Source organism: Rhinopithecus roxellana, chromosome 1, assembly GCF_007565055.1.
Source record: "Rhinopithecus roxellana isolate Shanxi Qingling chromosome 1, ASM756505v1, whole genome shotgun sequence".
Classification (NCBI taxonomy): Eukaryota; Metazoa; Chordata; class Mammalia; order Primates; family Cercopithecidae; genus Rhinopithecus; species Rhinopithecus roxellana.
In genome coordinates this window covers 46,728,087-46,744,731 of record NC_044549.1, presented here as the reverse complement: position 1 = coordinate 46,744,731, position 16,645 = coordinate 46,728,087, and the positions used below count along the sequence as shown (strand labels likewise).

Genomic DNA, 16,645 nt, shown 5'->3' with positions numbered 1-16,645 from the left:
TCACACTTCAGAGGTGAGCCAATTGGCAAAGTCATTGGTCCAATGTGCTGAATTATGAAAGACTGGACAGACAAGCAAAGTTGTGTATCCATGATACTAGAGGGACTAAACCTCCAGACCAAGCTCAAAGGGCTAATCCTGGATAATCCTGAGCCTTGGGCATTCTGGATTTCTCTAGTGGGTTCTATGACATCTGTGTATGGTTTCAGAAAAATCCGTTGACATTGACACTTTCTGGAATACTGTTAGTTCTTCTCAAGGCCATTTGCATGAAAGTGATTTATGTTCAGGTCTTAGTGTTAGACTGTGAGCTCCTTGAAGGCAGAATTTAGATGTTATTTGCATCTGCTCAGAAGCCAGCATACTTCCTGGAATGTTGCCAGGTTTAGCAAAAACCAAAACGGAACATTTGTTGTTTGTCTGAAATTCAAATTTAACTGGGTGTCCTGTGTTTTTTCTGGCAACCCTATACCTGGCACATAGCTAACCTCAATAAATATTGATGAGTGAGAGGATGAATGAATGACTAGCACAGTACCAACAAATGGAGAGATAAACTGGTAAAAACTTCAATTGACCATATAAAAGGCACTCATCTAAATTATGCCTAACAATCACAGAACAACAACACTGTGTCTGGTTAACGTACTACTTTTTAACGTCTGACAGTCTGGCTTTGATTGGAGATGCATTTTCTATCCATGCTTTGTCAGCCACTTTTACTCAGTGTCCACGTGGGAAGAATACTAATCTCCTGGTAATGAAGGTGTTTTGTTCCAACAATTTCACATCTTAATTCCACACATTTCTGATTTCACATGTTTAATTGTTTATTAATAGTGTGTACCAGTTGTACAAGAAAATTGATTTTGGGTGGTATATGGGTTTCAGTCATTCTGAAGTACAATCATCTCTGTATCTTCCTTTAAAATTGCCAAAATTGTGCTGTTACTCCAGCCGAACCCTGGGGTTTTGGGTAAAGTCATTCACCGTGATTAAACCATCAGGCCCAATTCTGTTTGGAAAAAGGTATATCTGCAGTTAGTTCACTGACAGTTAATTTAAGAAAGAAAATATACAAACAACTTTCTCATTTCACATTAATTCTGCTGTTGCTCCTTTTTCTCTTAACTTTGTTTTTCTGAGACAAGGTCTGGCTCTGTCGTCCACGCTGGAGTAAGTGATGCAATCTCAGCTCACTGCAACCTCAAGCCATCCTCCCAATTAACTGATACAGACACACACCACCATGCCCAGCTACTTTTTGTATTTTTAGTAAAGATGGGGTTTCACCATATTGCCCAGGCTGGTCTTGAACTCCTTAGTTCAAGCCATTCACCCACTCTAGGATTACAGGTGTGAGCCACCATGCCCGGCCCTCTTTTCCTCTTAACCCTTGACTCCCTCCTCTCCTCCTCCTCCTCCACTTCGGTTCCACTGGTCATAGCTATGTGTGAGTCAGAGTTACTGGGGGGCTTATAAAGACACAGATTCCTGGGCTCCACCCCTAGAGTTTATGATTCCATAGGTCCAGGGTATAGCCTGAGATTCTGCATTTCTAACATGTTCTCAGGTGCTGCTGCTGCCGCTACTGCTAGTCTCAGGACTCAAAGAATTGTTGTCCTATATCATTCTTTTCCTTCCTCTTCTCCTTCCCTTTCCCCTTTTCTTTCAGATCCATATTTCATGTCCTCACTTTTCTGTTCCCAGAGCAGCATAATACAATAATCTCCCTCTGTCTTGGCCCCATAGATTTGTTTTCCTGGTATTCTTTCACCTCCAATGGGTAAAAGTTAACTTACACTTCCTGTTCTATGTAGTTTAGCATCCTGCTGACATGTGATGCAGAGATCTCTCCATCCACTTCGGCAATATACGTGTAGAGAAACTGGAAGGTGCTGAACGGGATCCGGGGCAACCCACCATTATGGTCACGTGATAAGACCTCACACACTATCTTGAGAGTTTTGGTAATAGTCTATAAAAGTTAGATAAAATGAGGAGAAAGTTACTCTTCCAGGCAGTATTCCTGAGATCCGTTGAGATACAAGAAAGAAAACAAAAATATTCCTCTTATAAAATGAAGTGGGAACAATTTAAGATTCTAGAAAGCTTGAAATTTTTACATTCAAATGTCACTAATTCATTCTAAAAAATATTAAGTATTGGGTATCTTTATTTTTTTCTTTCTTTGTTGGAAGACTACTCAAGGAATTAAATTTATAAATTCCTAAATACTTTTAAGATATTTGTTACTTTAGTCTGAATAACCTCACTAAAGGGGGGAAGTTGATTTGCATTCTATATAATTAGAATTATTTCTTATTACCCTCCAATCATATCTCTAAAGGGCTGAGATAAATGGTCTAGCCTATATACTCCAGCAAGACACAGTAGAGAAGGTAAGAGAAGGGTAATTTCCCCAGGAAAATAGAGTCCCAAGAAGATACTGGAAAAATGGTTTTGAACATCAAGCTAAATGTTCCTCTAAAGCATCTGGGCCCATCTAAATAGAATCACCTAGTGCTTTATTTAATATTATGTAATACTAACCCTTATATTGCTGGGGAAATATTGGTTGACAATGAGTGCCAGGAATTTTAATAGAAGGGTTAGTACAGAAGCAAACCCTCCTTACAGTGAAGCTTGAACATTAAAGGAGCATGCTCAGAACTAATCTCATGTCGTTAAATAAACCCACCCTTTGAATAAATGATACAAGCGAAAGAGTTGTGAAATGAAGGTCAGCATACAGATCTTGGTGGTTTACTGAAACTGATGATGTACAGATCATCCTGACACACCCTTCCAGGGATCAGTGAAAGATCAGTCCTGAGTGGTGGCTTAGGGTGAGTGAAAAAGCAGCTGCTGTATCTTCCCACATGATTAGTAGCGGAGACTTGTCCTGCCTTAGCAGTTGATGTTTGCTGTTCTCCTCTCATCCTCTCCCAGAACAGAATGATTGCCTAGATGGGGCTTCTCTAACTGTGGTGTGTGTTACCCAGGAGTGTAATCTATGTCAGGAGGTACTAGGGTGTGTGTTATCCAGGAGTGTAATCTATGTCAGGAGGTACTGAGGTACTGAGGTTGTGAATAAACTCTTCCTTGAGTGATAGTTTGACTTGATGGCAAGTAATTTAAACATAATTTGTAATAATTATTAATTTTAATTGAGGTAATATTTAAAATTTGTTTCTTTACATTTAATAAGCATTGTTATTTTATGAAACAAAATTTTTGATAAACCACACGATGTCAAGAAAAATTGAGTTTGAGGCAGGCCACCTTCCTTTCCTCTCCCCTGCCTCTGGGGGTCCTCTCATGGAAATCGCTGTGAAACACTGCATCTTCTAGGCACTTCCACTTAATTCAGAGTGGGTGGGATGGCAGGCATGGGCTAACTAGTATACACGAGGCTGTCTGGGAGGATGGTAAGTCATGCATGTGAGTGGGAGAATGGTTTGGGGTAGATTTGCAAGCACACTCTGAACTTTATAATTTCCACCCACAGCTCATCCATTTCTGTAAAAAAACAAACAAACAAAAACAACCCTCTGCACCCCTAATGCTTTGTTCTGTTGCCCTCTCCCATGGGGTGCTGGTATGGGCTGAATTGTTCCCCCGAAAATTCATATGTCGAAGCCTTAACCCCAGAACTGGAGAATGCGATTGTATTTGAACATACGACCTTTAAAAAGATAAGTTAAAATGAAGTCAGTAGGGTGTCTTTATAAGAACAGGAGTTAGGACATAAAGAGAGAGTCAGCCATGTGGGCACCCTTCGAGAAGCTGGCCATTTTTAAGCCAAGGGGAAATGCCTCAGAAGAAAGCAATCCTGCTGAGAGCTTGTTCCCAGAACCTCTGCCCTCCAGAACTGAGAGACAACAAATTTCTGTTGTTCAAGCCACCAAGTCATGGCAGCCCTAACAAACTAACATAGGGGCTTTCAACCCTAAACATCATCTTTTATTGATTATTCAAACAACAAACCTTCAAATTCTATTACCTCGTAAGATTTTAAAATATTTTTAAAGATTTAATAAATGGATGAGTGGATAAATAACTCTTTGTACTAGAGCTATTTGGTAAACTGACATAAATCTAAAGTAAACAGATCTTCATTCTCTTGCACAATATTTTTTGGGGGATCCATTTCACAGAGGTAGTCTTTAAACATCTTGCAAGCTTCATTTTCAAAGTCAGAGGTGAAAGCCTTGAAATGTGAATTATTTGCTTTAAAAAAAGTCATTCTTTCCAGTGAACATGATTATTTTCTACATATGTGATCTCTTACTTTTTTAATAATCAGTTCAGTGGAACAGGAGGTGGCATAGGCCAGTCCAGAAGAAGGAGTGCTGAAGGGAGGAGGAATGCAGGTCTGAATGCCATCACATTCTGAATAATGTGTATTAGACACAGAGAGCTCAAGATAGAGTAAATGTACCCATTACCTACTGGAGTAAAAATTCCTGTTACTTGACTCTTCTACAAGGAACAAACTGGCTTTTCTGAATGGCATAGAGATCGTGTCTTGCTGTTGAATTGGCAAAGGAAAGAGAAATTCTGGGCTTGCCTCTGAGGATATATGAATTAACTAGGATGCAAGGTCTCCACCAGATGGTGACCCCTGACTTAGTCTCAGCTATAACAAAATACCTTAGACTGGGTAATTTATAAACAACATAAATTTATTGCTGACAGTTTTGGAGTCTGGGAAGTCCAAGACCAAGGGGTCAGCAGATTTTCTCTCTGGTGAGGGCCTGTTCCTCATGAATGATGCGTTCTATGTGTCCTCACTTGGTGGAGGGGGCAACTTTTATAAGGGCACTGATCCCATTCATGAGGGCTCCACCCTCGTGACCCAATCAACTCCCAGAGGCCCTACTTTTAAGGTCATCATCTTGGAAGTTGAGATTTCAATTTATGAATTTGGGGAGGACACAAGCATTCACACTGTATCACTGAACAGCCCCACATTTAAGATTCCAGAAACAGTCCAGCATGATAGAAATGAATATAAGGGTATTGATTGCTGGTTTCATAGGGTACCCCTTATTTACAGACTTAACCTCCAGGCTGACTTTACCTCTAGGGGCTCTTTGACATGGGGATGATGCGGAACAAAGTCAGATATGTCAAGGCCTCTTAGAATTGGAGGAGCTCACTGTTATTCAGAGATAGGCCTGAGAGTGTCTCAGAGGAAGCAGAGAAGTGGGGACAGAATCACAGGATGTCAGAGGTAGATGAACCTCATGGAACACTGAATCCCACCTCCTTGTTTTAGAAAGGAAGTAGAAAGATCCAGTTCACCTCATGGTTTCCCCTCTCCAGTTTGGGAGGCAGGTACATCAGAGGAAACTTAGCATCTACACAGTGGGCTAAGCAGAGGGAGGGTTGGAATTTGACTTTCCAAAGTCACTCTTTGTTACTCTGAGGTATGGGGATAAGGGAAGGGCTCAGACACATCACACACTGGTGAGGGGCTGTGAAGTAGACCACCAGAGCCAGGGAGCAGATAGGACATCCTGGCAAAGACTCAAAGAGGCCCTCAACCCCATTGAGAACTGAAATGAGTTGGTCAGGGAGGCATCGTTAGCCTTTCACCAGTCTGGGAGAGACGAGAGCAAAAACGTAAGCTGCAAGCAGCTAGCGACCAGACAGACAGGCATTGCCATGGAGACCAGAGATGCCAGAGAAGACTGAGGGATGTGGAAAATGACTGCTCTGTGGTCCTAGAGTCACCTCTTTCCATCTAAATTCAACTGCCATCTTGGAGAAGAGAGCGTGGTGAGAAAAACCTGAGATACTGGGAAATTTACCGTTAGGCTGTTTCAGTTACTGCATCAGACTAAAATTTCAGGATTGGATTGAATTTATTTATTATTTGACCCTTTGTGGGTGGGGTAGACCAACAAGATCATAATTAACTGCAGATAAAATTTTAAAGATACATTTTTCCCATATAAATGCTGTAATTTTCAAACTTGTGTGTATCTCAGGGATTCTTTCAAAAAACCATGTTTTTGATTCATTTTAAGTTATTTTAACAATGTTTAACAATGTAAGTCCACATATAAGATACCCAAGCTTTAGATATCTATACATATAAACTGATTTCAGCATCTTTGGCTTCAAAACAGTACAATTGCTTTTCCAATATCAAACAAGTCAAATTTGGAAAAGGCATAAATCTGTATGAACATCCTGCATCCCTGGAGGTGTCATGACTAAATTCAGAAATAGCCTCATCTCTCTCTCTCTCTCTCTCTTTTTTTTTTTTTTTTTTTTTTTTTTTTTTTTTTTTTTTTTGCTTTCTTGTGTCTGAGTTTTTCATCCAATTCTGTTTATTACATAGTTTTCTGTAAGATTGTACCCCCTTTAAAAAGTGTCTATTGATATATATTCTAGGTGTCTGGAAGTCTTTTTCTGCAGCCGGCTCTTGGCTGTCTCTGGGAATGTGAATGGAGGGAGTGGAGTGAAAATAAGTCTGAGGGCAATATTCATAAATAATCCAAGAACTACACTGTAGTCAGCTCTCCCCAGAGCCTGACGATGGTGTCTCCCTCTGCCCCTCCCAGCCCCTGCTTCTGCCTGACGAGCACAGAAAAGACTTTGCTTTAGAGAGGAGAAGGACAAGGCGAGAAGAGGCATGTTTATCATCAGCCCTGGAGAGTTGACCACGTGTATAGATCCACTGCCCTTCCAGGCCCGGAGGGAGATTGCCCCCTCAGGAACAAAAAACAGTCAAGCTAACTTACAACTCCCAGAGCGCTGCAAGCAAGGGCTAAAAACTTCAGCCACTCGATCTCCTCTGTGAAGCGACCCACATTCATCACACTATTAAACAGATCTGTTGGAAGATTCACCACTTTCCACATCTGGGCCAGCTCCTCTGCATGGACGATCAGTCTCCCAGCAACCTGCAGGGCAGGGGACAGACACAACACAGAGATGTGGGAGAAGTTGAGACAAGGCCCTGAGAAACAACCCGCTCCCAGGCCAGGTCCACATCTCCCAGCACATGGCAAGGGGCGGGAGGGGTGTTAGGAAGGTACAAGATGGCTCTGTGTGGCAGTTATCTTCGCAAATCCTAGTGAAGAGCATGCTGAAATATAATTTATTAATTGCTAAACTTTAGGTGTCAGAATTATGCAAAAGATATACATTTATATTACATTTTAATTTCTGGTGATGCTTTTATCTGCTATTGTATTCCTAAATTTTTGTGTTCCTTATATGACAGAACAGCCTGAAAACAAAACCAGGGGGTAGATGGCTTACCTCAGACCACTAATTAATGTTAAAATTAGAACAAGACATAGTTCTCTTTCTTCCGGATTACACTGAGTTCTTAGCTCTAGACCTCAAGTGCATCCCTCATGCTTTCCCTGAAATGATATGGAGTATGTGGTTGACCCATGGGGATTTGGTCTGGACACCTAATGTTGCTTGATCCCAGGTACTTTAGAGCTCTGTCACGTTCACTGCACAAGGTACTTGGTGGATAAAAGAAGGGAAGGTGACTGGTTGTTGGCCACCAATGCAACAAGAGCACAGATGCCCCTGATGAAGTGCTCCACCACCTTTCCTGACCCTCTGATTCTAGTGAAATGCTAAGCCTCTGGGACCAAGGTAGTTAGCCACACCAGTCCTAAATCACCCCTAACCTCTCTGTCCTGGATCATAAAGCAGGGTATGGTGGTGCTCAACCGTATTTCCTGGGAATTGGCCAAACCACAAACTTTCTCAAGCTGGACCCTCCTCATGCATCCATTCACCAGGCAGCTGCCAGGATGATGTGGCTGTGAAGAGGCTCACAGCCTCTCCCTAAAAGCTAAAAGCTATGTCTGGACCTGGGATAGCTGGGGAGCTGAAATATGCCCTTCCCCAAACTGTGATTGGCATCATATTATGGTCTTGATCAGTAAGGGAGACACTGTCGAGTGACTGAAGGCCTGCACTTTTCTGGAGAGATGAGATTAGCATTGCATTGAACCCCTGTACATTCTGCCAGCTTCAAGGAAACCTGGGATGACCCCACCAATGACTCAGCCTACAGCCTATTTCAAAATTATTCCCATTTCCCCAAGGGAAGGTTTACTTTCAGTCCACGGTTTAGTGTATTTTAGGGTGGTGCTAAGTGGTCAGCTGACTGGCAGGAGAAGAGAGGGCTTTCATCTGTACCCACCCAGCCTCAACACTGTGCTACATTCCCCTCAATGCTGCAGCAGGGCCCTTACCTGAGAATGCAGGACCTTTAACAGCTCAGGTGTTAGCTCTGTCCAGTTACACAAAGCAGCTTGCTCAGACTGCTCTCTCACCGGAGGCGTCTCTCCACGGGACAGGGCCTCAAAATAACTACAAGAAAAAAAGTCAAGAGAGTAGGAGGAGCATCCTATATCCAGTGGCCTCCGGCTGTTCTAGCAGTCCTTCCCCCTTTTTCTGAGGGAAGTAGGTAGAGAAAGGAATCTTTGTTAAGTGGCTTTTATGTGTCATTGTGTTTAGTTCACTTACATATGGGAAAAGCCTGAATGTGTTGCTCTCCACTTAGGGCGCAGAGAATGCTTAGAGAATACAAAGCTTGGCCGGGCGCGGTGGCTCAAGCCTGTCATCCCAGCACTTTGGGAGGCCGAGACGGGCGGATCACGAGGTCAGGAGATCGAGACCATCCTGGCTAACACGGTGAAACCCCGTCTCTACTAAAAATACAAAAACTAGCTGGGCGAGGTGGCGGGCGCCTGTAGTCCCAGCTACTCGGGAGGCTGAGGCAGGAGAATGGCGTAAACCCGGGAGGCGGAGCTTGCAGTGAGCTGAGATCTGGCCACTGCACTCCAGTCCGGGCGACAGAGTGAGACTCCGCCTCAAAAAAAAAAAAAAAAAAAAAAAAGAATACAAAGCTTTGTTCTTCTCTAAGGATGAGGAAGAACCAAGAAAAATTTGGGTATGCAATTCCCTGGAGCATATCGGGTTCAGGTTTTTTTTTTCATCTCTGAATGTTTTATACATGCAGATATATATTACATAGGTATATATAATCTTGTATACATATGTATTATGTGCATATATGTATTACATATGTATATATAATCTTGGGAAGAGAATTTGGAAGAGAACTAAAAAGTAATGTATGTAAAAAAGGGGAAGACAGCACAGGAATGGTGACTAGGGCCTGTAATCCGGCGACTCCAGAGCTAAGGCTGGAAGAGCACTTGAGCCCAGGAGTTTGAGGCTGCAGTGAACTATAATTGTGCCACCACACTCCAGACTGGGTGACAGAGTGAGACCCCCATCTCTGAAGAAACAAAAAAGGAGGGAAGGGGAAGAGATGGAAGTATCCTAGGGGTGAATCAGGAAGGGTTTCTGGCCGGAGGTAGTGAGGCTTGGGGCTTTAAGAGAGAAGGGAGAGAGGGTTGTCAGGGCACCGTGCAAGGCTCAGTAGAGAAGACAAGCCAAAGAAGGTTTGAGATAATCTGAAGTTATATGGTGACTTTGAAATAAAACTTTCTCCATCTTCCCTCAAAATTTTTAGTAAAGTCTGCCTGCTCCTCAATATTTTGTGGAGTGGACTTTGTTTTGGGGCATTGTGGAACAAGTACTGAGTTCTGTTTCAGGATTGGTATAAGATGAAAAGAGGCTGCCTGCAGCAGGGAACGGACATGAGCCGCTGACATGTGGGTCACCAATGCTGTATGGTAGCGTCTGTCTCCATCAAAGGCTGGTTATTGACGATCCATGAGCCACAAATTTCTGTCCCTCCCTGCTTTTTTCCCTCCATTACTTCCTCCAGATCCAGGTAGTATGTAAATAAATATAGAGGGAATTTAGTAAAAGTCCATTTTAGGGTCAAGCCATACAATGATGGGCTAACCATTGCCTGTCTCTGAGCCACATAGCAAGGCAGAGCTAAAGCTACATGGACTAAAGCAGTAACTGCCAGTCACCCCTTGGAGGTCATCAGCAGGAAGGGCAGAAGAAATACGTTAAGGCCACATTTAACAACGTGCATGAGAAATCTCTGCACACAGATCAGTGTTGGGGTGGGCGGGGTGTGGGTGCAATGTGACAACAGGAGCGGGGTGTGGCCTCAGGCTTTATAACTAGACTTGGGTGGTATAAATGGGAGGGACAGAGACACACAGCACCTCATTCTACAGAAGTGCTGCCCAGGTAGAGTAACACTCAGCACCAACATCTCTGGACTTCTCGTGGAATTGGTTAGACAACATGGAAATAAAGCTGTAATCATGGATTTCGTTCTTTGGGTTATTGAGCTTCATTTGCAAGTGATCAGGTCCATGGTTATACACATAGATTGCAAATTTGTGTTGTAACACATGCCTACCAGAGGACAAATAAGTATATGTCCTGCCGATGCCTGGTAAGAGGTTTCTTCGTTGACAACATATATGTAGGGAAATTCTTACTTGCAATGGATTAAATATGTATTTTGTCTTGGAAATACTTCGTAGAGTTTTATTCTCTAAAATGGTACAGGTTTTAAGTAAGTCACATACAACCATCTGAGCGGTGCTTTTCACGTCTGGATAGAAAGGAGGGGGCTCTTAGGTCATACCCTCCTTTTTCATTGTGGTTAAACTATAAACTAAGTTTTCATGGATGTCTAAAAAATTATAGTACGTGATACAATATGAGAGCGAGCAGGCTACAATAGTGAATGCCTTCTTCCATAAATGTCGGGGACAATACTAAGCAATGTCATTTTGCTTATAAAACAGCAGCACAAGGACAATAAAATGGGTTTGAAACTAACGTATAAGATAAAGTCTGTCTATCTGACTATGCCAAAATAAATTAGTCTTCTGATGCTAAAGTTCAATCTTAGAGGCAATATATAAAATTTAGAGTGGAAAACTAAACAGGGCTCATTACTAGGCAAAGCAACTGCCATTTATGTTTCTTTTTATGAGCACCCCTGGCCTATTTTCCTTCCAGTTGTAAAAGCTGCATCCTAATCCAGCCTGGGAGCACAGCACTGGCCCAGAGAATCCGAAAGGCCCCTCTTAGATGACATTTTGTGTCTTCTCAAAGGTGTCCACACTCTCCACACCATCTGCGCAGTACACCCACTCACAACCTCAGGCTGAGGACATCTTCCCTTCCCCAACTCACTGGCTTTCTCTCAACGGTCTCTCTCACTCTCCCCTTCCTACTGAAACCCTCCTAAGCAGGGAATCATAAAACAGTAAAAATAGCCTGAAAATGTTCCGAGAGGTCTAGTTATCTTCCAGCTCCTGTCTCAAGTCCTGGTTCCCCAGTTTCAAGCAGGTAAGTTTGTCTAAGGAGTAATTTCATAGCTGAGAGGCTTTCTGTGCAAAGCTGCTTCAGTCCAGGCCCGCAGCGATTGTTGTGTAAGCTCCATCTACTGAGCAGCCTCTGGAGGTCTCTCCTGAAAGAAGGCCCGCGTGTTTGAGGCACACTGTTTTCAGCCATGCCTGAAGACCCCATCACTCTGCTTGGCCTTTCTCCAGAATGCAATGGGTACTGTGCAGACATCTTTATGTTGGCAGAACAAATCAGTTCAGAGAAACACTAAAGAAAATAACAATAATTTCCTCAAAGACAAGATACAAAGCGTCTTTGGTTGGGTCCAAGTAAGAGTTTTAACACAGGGGAGGAAGTGTCTCCTTAAAGGGATGAACTAGCTGGACTGGTCCCACCCCATCCACCTAGGGCTGCCGCGTACCTCCCCCGGCTGCACTGCTGCCATCTAGTGGTGAGACAGGAGAACGAAAAAAGGCAGATGAGGCTTCGGAGATTCCCAGCCCTTCTTTCCACCCAGACTGGGAAAAGGAGTGCAGGGAGGAGGTGGGTGTGCATACGCTGGTGTGACGCGGTCACTTAACTCTTGCTGCTTGCCCTAGGACACGGTCTATTGACCTGGCGTCCTACTGCTCAATCTGGCTCGCTTAGGGGAGGCATTCCATCCTCGCCCGACTAGATGTAATATTTATGTGTGGATTTTAAAGCATCAAAGCAATGCAAGAGCTAAAACAAAGACGATGCCAGTTAGTCCCGACCGCCTGACTGCAGCCATGACAACCTCTGCGGTTTTCCAGGACCCTCTCTCCCCGCCCGTCCTCCAAGAGGTGAAGGCGATAAAGGAGCACATACTCGGTCCCCCACTGGATGAGGTCCTGCGGCTGCGCCCGAATGGCGGCTTTGGCAAACTCCTTCAGCATCTTCGGCAGCTCCGGCGGGATGCATGTTGGCTTATCTGTCTGAGCCATTGATTGGTTGGCCTATTCTCAGGAGAAAAAAATACATAAGATGAAAACTTGGACTCATAAGATGAGAGCAATCCTGGACAGGAGGTCACCCAGCCTCTGTTTGACACTCTCAATTTTGGAGACTCCGCAAGACAAATGCATTCTATGGTTACACAACGCCAAGGTTAGAAAGCCATCTGCTAACCCCTACTTTTTGTTGTAAATAGTTATGTCCTTTACATAAAAATTACACAGCCCTGGCCGGGCGCGGTGGCTCAAGCCTGTAATCCCAGCACTTTGGGAGGCCGAGACGGGCGGATCACGAGGTCAGGAGATCGAGATCATCCTGGCTAACATGGTGAAACCCCGTCTCTACTAAAAAATACAAAAAAACTAGCCGGGCGAGGTGGCGGGCGCCTGTAGTCCCAGCTACTTGGGAGGCTGAGGCAGGAGAATGGCATAAACCTGGGAGGCAGAGCTTGCAGTGAGCTGAGATCCGGCCACTGCACTCCAGCCTGGGCGACAGAGCGAGACTCCGTCTCAAAAAAAAAAAAAAAAATTACACAGCCCTGTTTATTTAAAAAGTGGAGGTCAGCAAAAAATTCCCTAATGATATCACCCCAAAATATTAGATGTCTCCTTCCAGAATTTGTCAGTATAAATATATATGTTTGTAAAATTTTAAAATGAGATTATACAAAACAGTTTATTTACTCAAAAGTAGATCATGAACATCTTTGCATGTCGTCCAGCTCTTATTAGCTGGGTAAGAATTGCAGCAAAATTTACTCTGAACCCTCTATGAATTAACATTAGGTTAATTCATTAAACAGCCATTTGATGAGAGTCTCTATAGCTGCATGTTCTTTTCCACTCTAATTGTCAGGTGGAAAACTAGTACATTTTCTCTCAAAAAGTTCCAGGACAAATTGAAACAAACATGAAAATCCATAAAGTGTATACAATTCCATCCACAAATAAACAGATCAAAAGATTTTTGTCTGCTTTTAGTAGAGAAAGGGACAGACTAGATATGCTAAAAAGCTGTCCCTCTTCAAAACACCTAGAGGCCAGACAAATCTCAGTACAAGCCTTTCACATTGCCTTGCTGGGCTTGCAGTGAAGTGAGAAAAATCTTCCAGTGGCCAATGAGGTGAGCAAAGTGGAACCCGCAGTGCTGGGCAAATGAAGATACTAGGGCTCATCTGGGCAAATGTAGATGGCAGGAACTTGAAGCTTTGAGATAAATGGCCAGGCAGAGTGGGTAGAGACCAAGGATTGGGCTCACGAAAGGCAAATGTCTGGACTAAAGGACTCCCCTTCTGACCTAAACTTGAGACCCACCCAGGGACTCCACCCTCAGCATGAGAAGGTGTGGCTGAAAATATCTGCCTACAGGCGGGGGTAAGCAACAAAGAAACCTGTCTCCATTGCTGCTTCTAGTCAGGAGAGAAACCGTCCCCCAGGAGTTTGTAGCCACGGACTAGTTCTAAGTTTTCAATGTACACCAGCACCAGCATGGCTGGGAAATTCCAAGACAAGAAACTAAAGTGGTCTTAGGTTGGTGGGACTTCATGACCTTTTACTTTATTTATATTCTTTTATTTGGAGGAAAAGGATGATAAAATAATGATTGGTTTTAGACTTAGAAAAGTATTAGAAAAGTTTTAACAGTAATATAACCACTAAATCTGTAGAGAGGAAAAAAGGAATTTTTTAAAAACACAAAAAAGCAAACAAAACATGCCTCCCAATGTGAAATGGCAGCCCAACATATACCTGCCAAGTGCTGAAGAATATTGGTCTTAACATAGACTATAGTCTTGTTTCTGGAATCTGTCATTTGGTTTTATTGGTATGGGCTAAACAGGGCTTCCGTTTCATAAATGAAAGTCTCCAGTTACATGAATGAAAGGCTCCAGGTCAGAATCTCAGAGGGTTTCTGTGAGCAGCTTGGAACCAAGCACAGGCAACTGCACATCCCTGTTTGGGTTTGGAATTGGAGGTGGTGGGTTTGGGATGTGGTTACTCTTGTTTGGAATGCATTCTCCGCCTCTTAACAGGTTAATTCTTCCTTTGGAGGTCTGCTCAACCTTCCCTGACCACCCTGTCAGTTCCATTGCACGTACCCTTTGAGAGCATCACTTACCTATCGTTGCTGTGATTCTTTGAGTAACGTGTGCCTCTCCCAGTAAACTCCACGGCAGGACTGGTCAGTTTTTGCTCACCACACCATCCCAGTGCCTAGCCCAGTGCCTGGAACTTAGTGTTCAATTGATACTAGTGAAAATGAACGCATGATAGCAGTCCATGAGGTGCTAGGTATAAAAGAAAGCGTGATAGTCTGTGAAGTGCTACGTATGCCCATTGGTCCACCTGACAATTCTCCCAAAGTTATTTTTATATCCCTGTTGCTGATGAAAAAGCAGAGGTGTGGCTCCTCCGTGGAGGGCTCTGATTCCAGACTCTTGAGTCTCCCTATCACTGTCCTCAGGGTAAGAAACCGTATAATAGTATTCTGGGTACAAAATACGCACACAAATTGGCCAGAAAGCCATAATCCCCAACAGTCACGTTCTCTTGAAGATCTTGCCTTCCCCTTGCTCTGTGAACAAGGAGAGGCTCAGAAACCAGGTGGCGTCCTGCAGGGCTCCTTGCTCAGACCAGTGCAGCCCTCGGGGCGCTCAGAGACCTGCCCTCCCTCCACTTCCCCTCGGGGTGGCTACCTCAGGCTACCTCAGGCTCGCTCCCAAACCGGCTGTCTGGCCTCAGGCGAGAGGTGTGGGGAGAGACACAGTGCCTCACACCCTTCTCAAGAAGAGCAGTAGAACCTCGGCGGGGAGGGCAGCAGCGGCCAGGGGTGACAGCAGCGGTGGGGCACGACTGCCGTTAGCGTTAGACGTTAGCGCTCCGCCTTCGCCTGGCAAACCCTGCGCGGGCTCCGCTGCCAGGTCACCCGGGGTAGGGCCGGGTGCGACGTCACAGAGCCGCCCTGCCCCTCCTGCAGCGGCGGGTTCCCAGGGTCCCGCTAGGGCGCTGCTGGGGGAAGCTGAAAGCTGCTTTTGGCTTTGCTGTTGGTGGAAGGACCAGATGGCCTGGAGGGTTAAGGACAGGGCTGGGGGCCTTAGGAAACCCGGGCTGGGGGCGTTGGGGGTGGGGCGGAATGTGTAGCCATTGACCGTGCGCTTTTGTAGGGGAGAGAGCGGAAGTGGAACTTGATCTTTCGGCTTGTGGAAAGTGGACAGGTGAGAAGTCCTGGGGAATCATAGTAACACCACTTCTTACAGTGCGTTTTTTGGTGCCAGGAATTGTTCTAAGTGCATTACACACGTACTCATTTCATCCTTACTGTCACCCCATGAGGCAAGTACTGTTGTTATCCCCATTTTTACAGATGAGAGAACAGCCCAGAGAGGTTAAACTTGTCCAAGATGTCAGCAAGTGATAGAGTCAGGATTTGAACCTGGGTTGCATGGTCCCAGATACCTCACTCTTGACCTTATGATGCTAAGAAAGGGGGATGGAGTGGATAGGAACAGAGCCTGAGATGCCTGGGGACCACAGGGAAAGATAGACAATGTTTACTGGGTAGAATGTGGTCACTGTGCCAGGGCACTTTTACAAACATGATGACATCAAAGTCTCACAGTAAACTCTGAAGGTGGGTACTACCTTCGCTTTGGAAATAAAAAACAGGCTCAAGGCTTCGAGTAATTTTGCTTGTGATCAAACAGGTGGCAGTAGGGCCCAGCGCCCAGCCTGACTCCAGGTCTTCTGATTTCAAGACTGTTGTTTTTGTTTTGTTTTGTTTTGCTTTGCTTTGTTTTGAGACAGGGTCTCTCTCTGTTGCCCAGGCTGGAGTGCAATGGGGTGATCATGACTCACTGCAGCCTTAATCTCCTAGGTCTAAGCAATCCTCCCACCTCAGCCTCCCAAGTAGCTAAGACTACAGGTGTGTGCCACCACACTAGGGTAATTTTTATATTTTTATAAACAGAGTTTTGCCATGTTGCCCAGGCTGGTCTTGAACCCCTGGGCTCAAGTGATCCACCCTCCTTGGTCTCCTAAAGCATTGGGATTACAGGTGTGAGCCATCACACCTGGCCTCAAGACTGTTCTTTTTAAGCACCCAAGGAGGCAAGAAAAGCCCCATCTTTCTCTGCTACACCCCGTGTCACTTCACACCCATTTTAAAAGTGCCCATTGCATCATCTAATCCTTCAGTCCATTTATACTACAGTGTGTATTAGTCTAAATAGATTAGTTCACCCAGGGCCTTCAAAGCTTTCTCTGGTTGTGAGATGAAAGCCTTTGTCTCTCCTTAAAGCAATTTTAAGCATCAGTGAACAAGTAGGAGAACTAGATTTTTGGCTTATGCATGCAGAAAGCTTTTTGCAGTCTGTTGTCATCCATTTGTA

The 16,645-nt window shown here is 44.3% G+C and overlaps 1 protein-coding gene across 3 annotated transcripts; it reads right to left on the bottom strand.

The window, feature by feature from the left end:
* Positions 1-805: 805 nt before the first annotated feature.
* LOC104675904 (ropporin-1) lies at positions 806-15,184 on the bottom strand. 3 transcript variants are annotated; one of them, XM_010380562.2, is made up of 6 exons: positions 14,964-15,184; positions 12,133-12,260; positions 8,241-8,358; positions 6,759-6,920; positions 1,803-1,978; positions 806-1,015 (listed from the first exon to the last, which is right to left on the bottom strand). In XM_010380562.2, exons 2-6 carry the CDS (start codon positions 12,246-12,248, stop codon positions 949-951), a joined length of 639 nt encoding a protein of 212 aa, XP_010378864.1. In that variant the 5' UTR covers positions 12,249-12,260; positions 14,964-15,184; the 3' UTR covers positions 806-948. The 3 variants fall into 3 exon arrangements, with proteins under 3 accessions (XP_010378864.1, XP_030798246.1, XP_030798242.1); XM_030942386.1 differs by lacking the exon at positions 12,133-12,260; XM_030942382.1 differs by lacking the exon at positions 14,964-15,184 and having other exon boundaries at positions 12,133-12,345.
* Between the last annotated feature and the right edge of the window lie 1,461 nt (positions 15,185-16,645).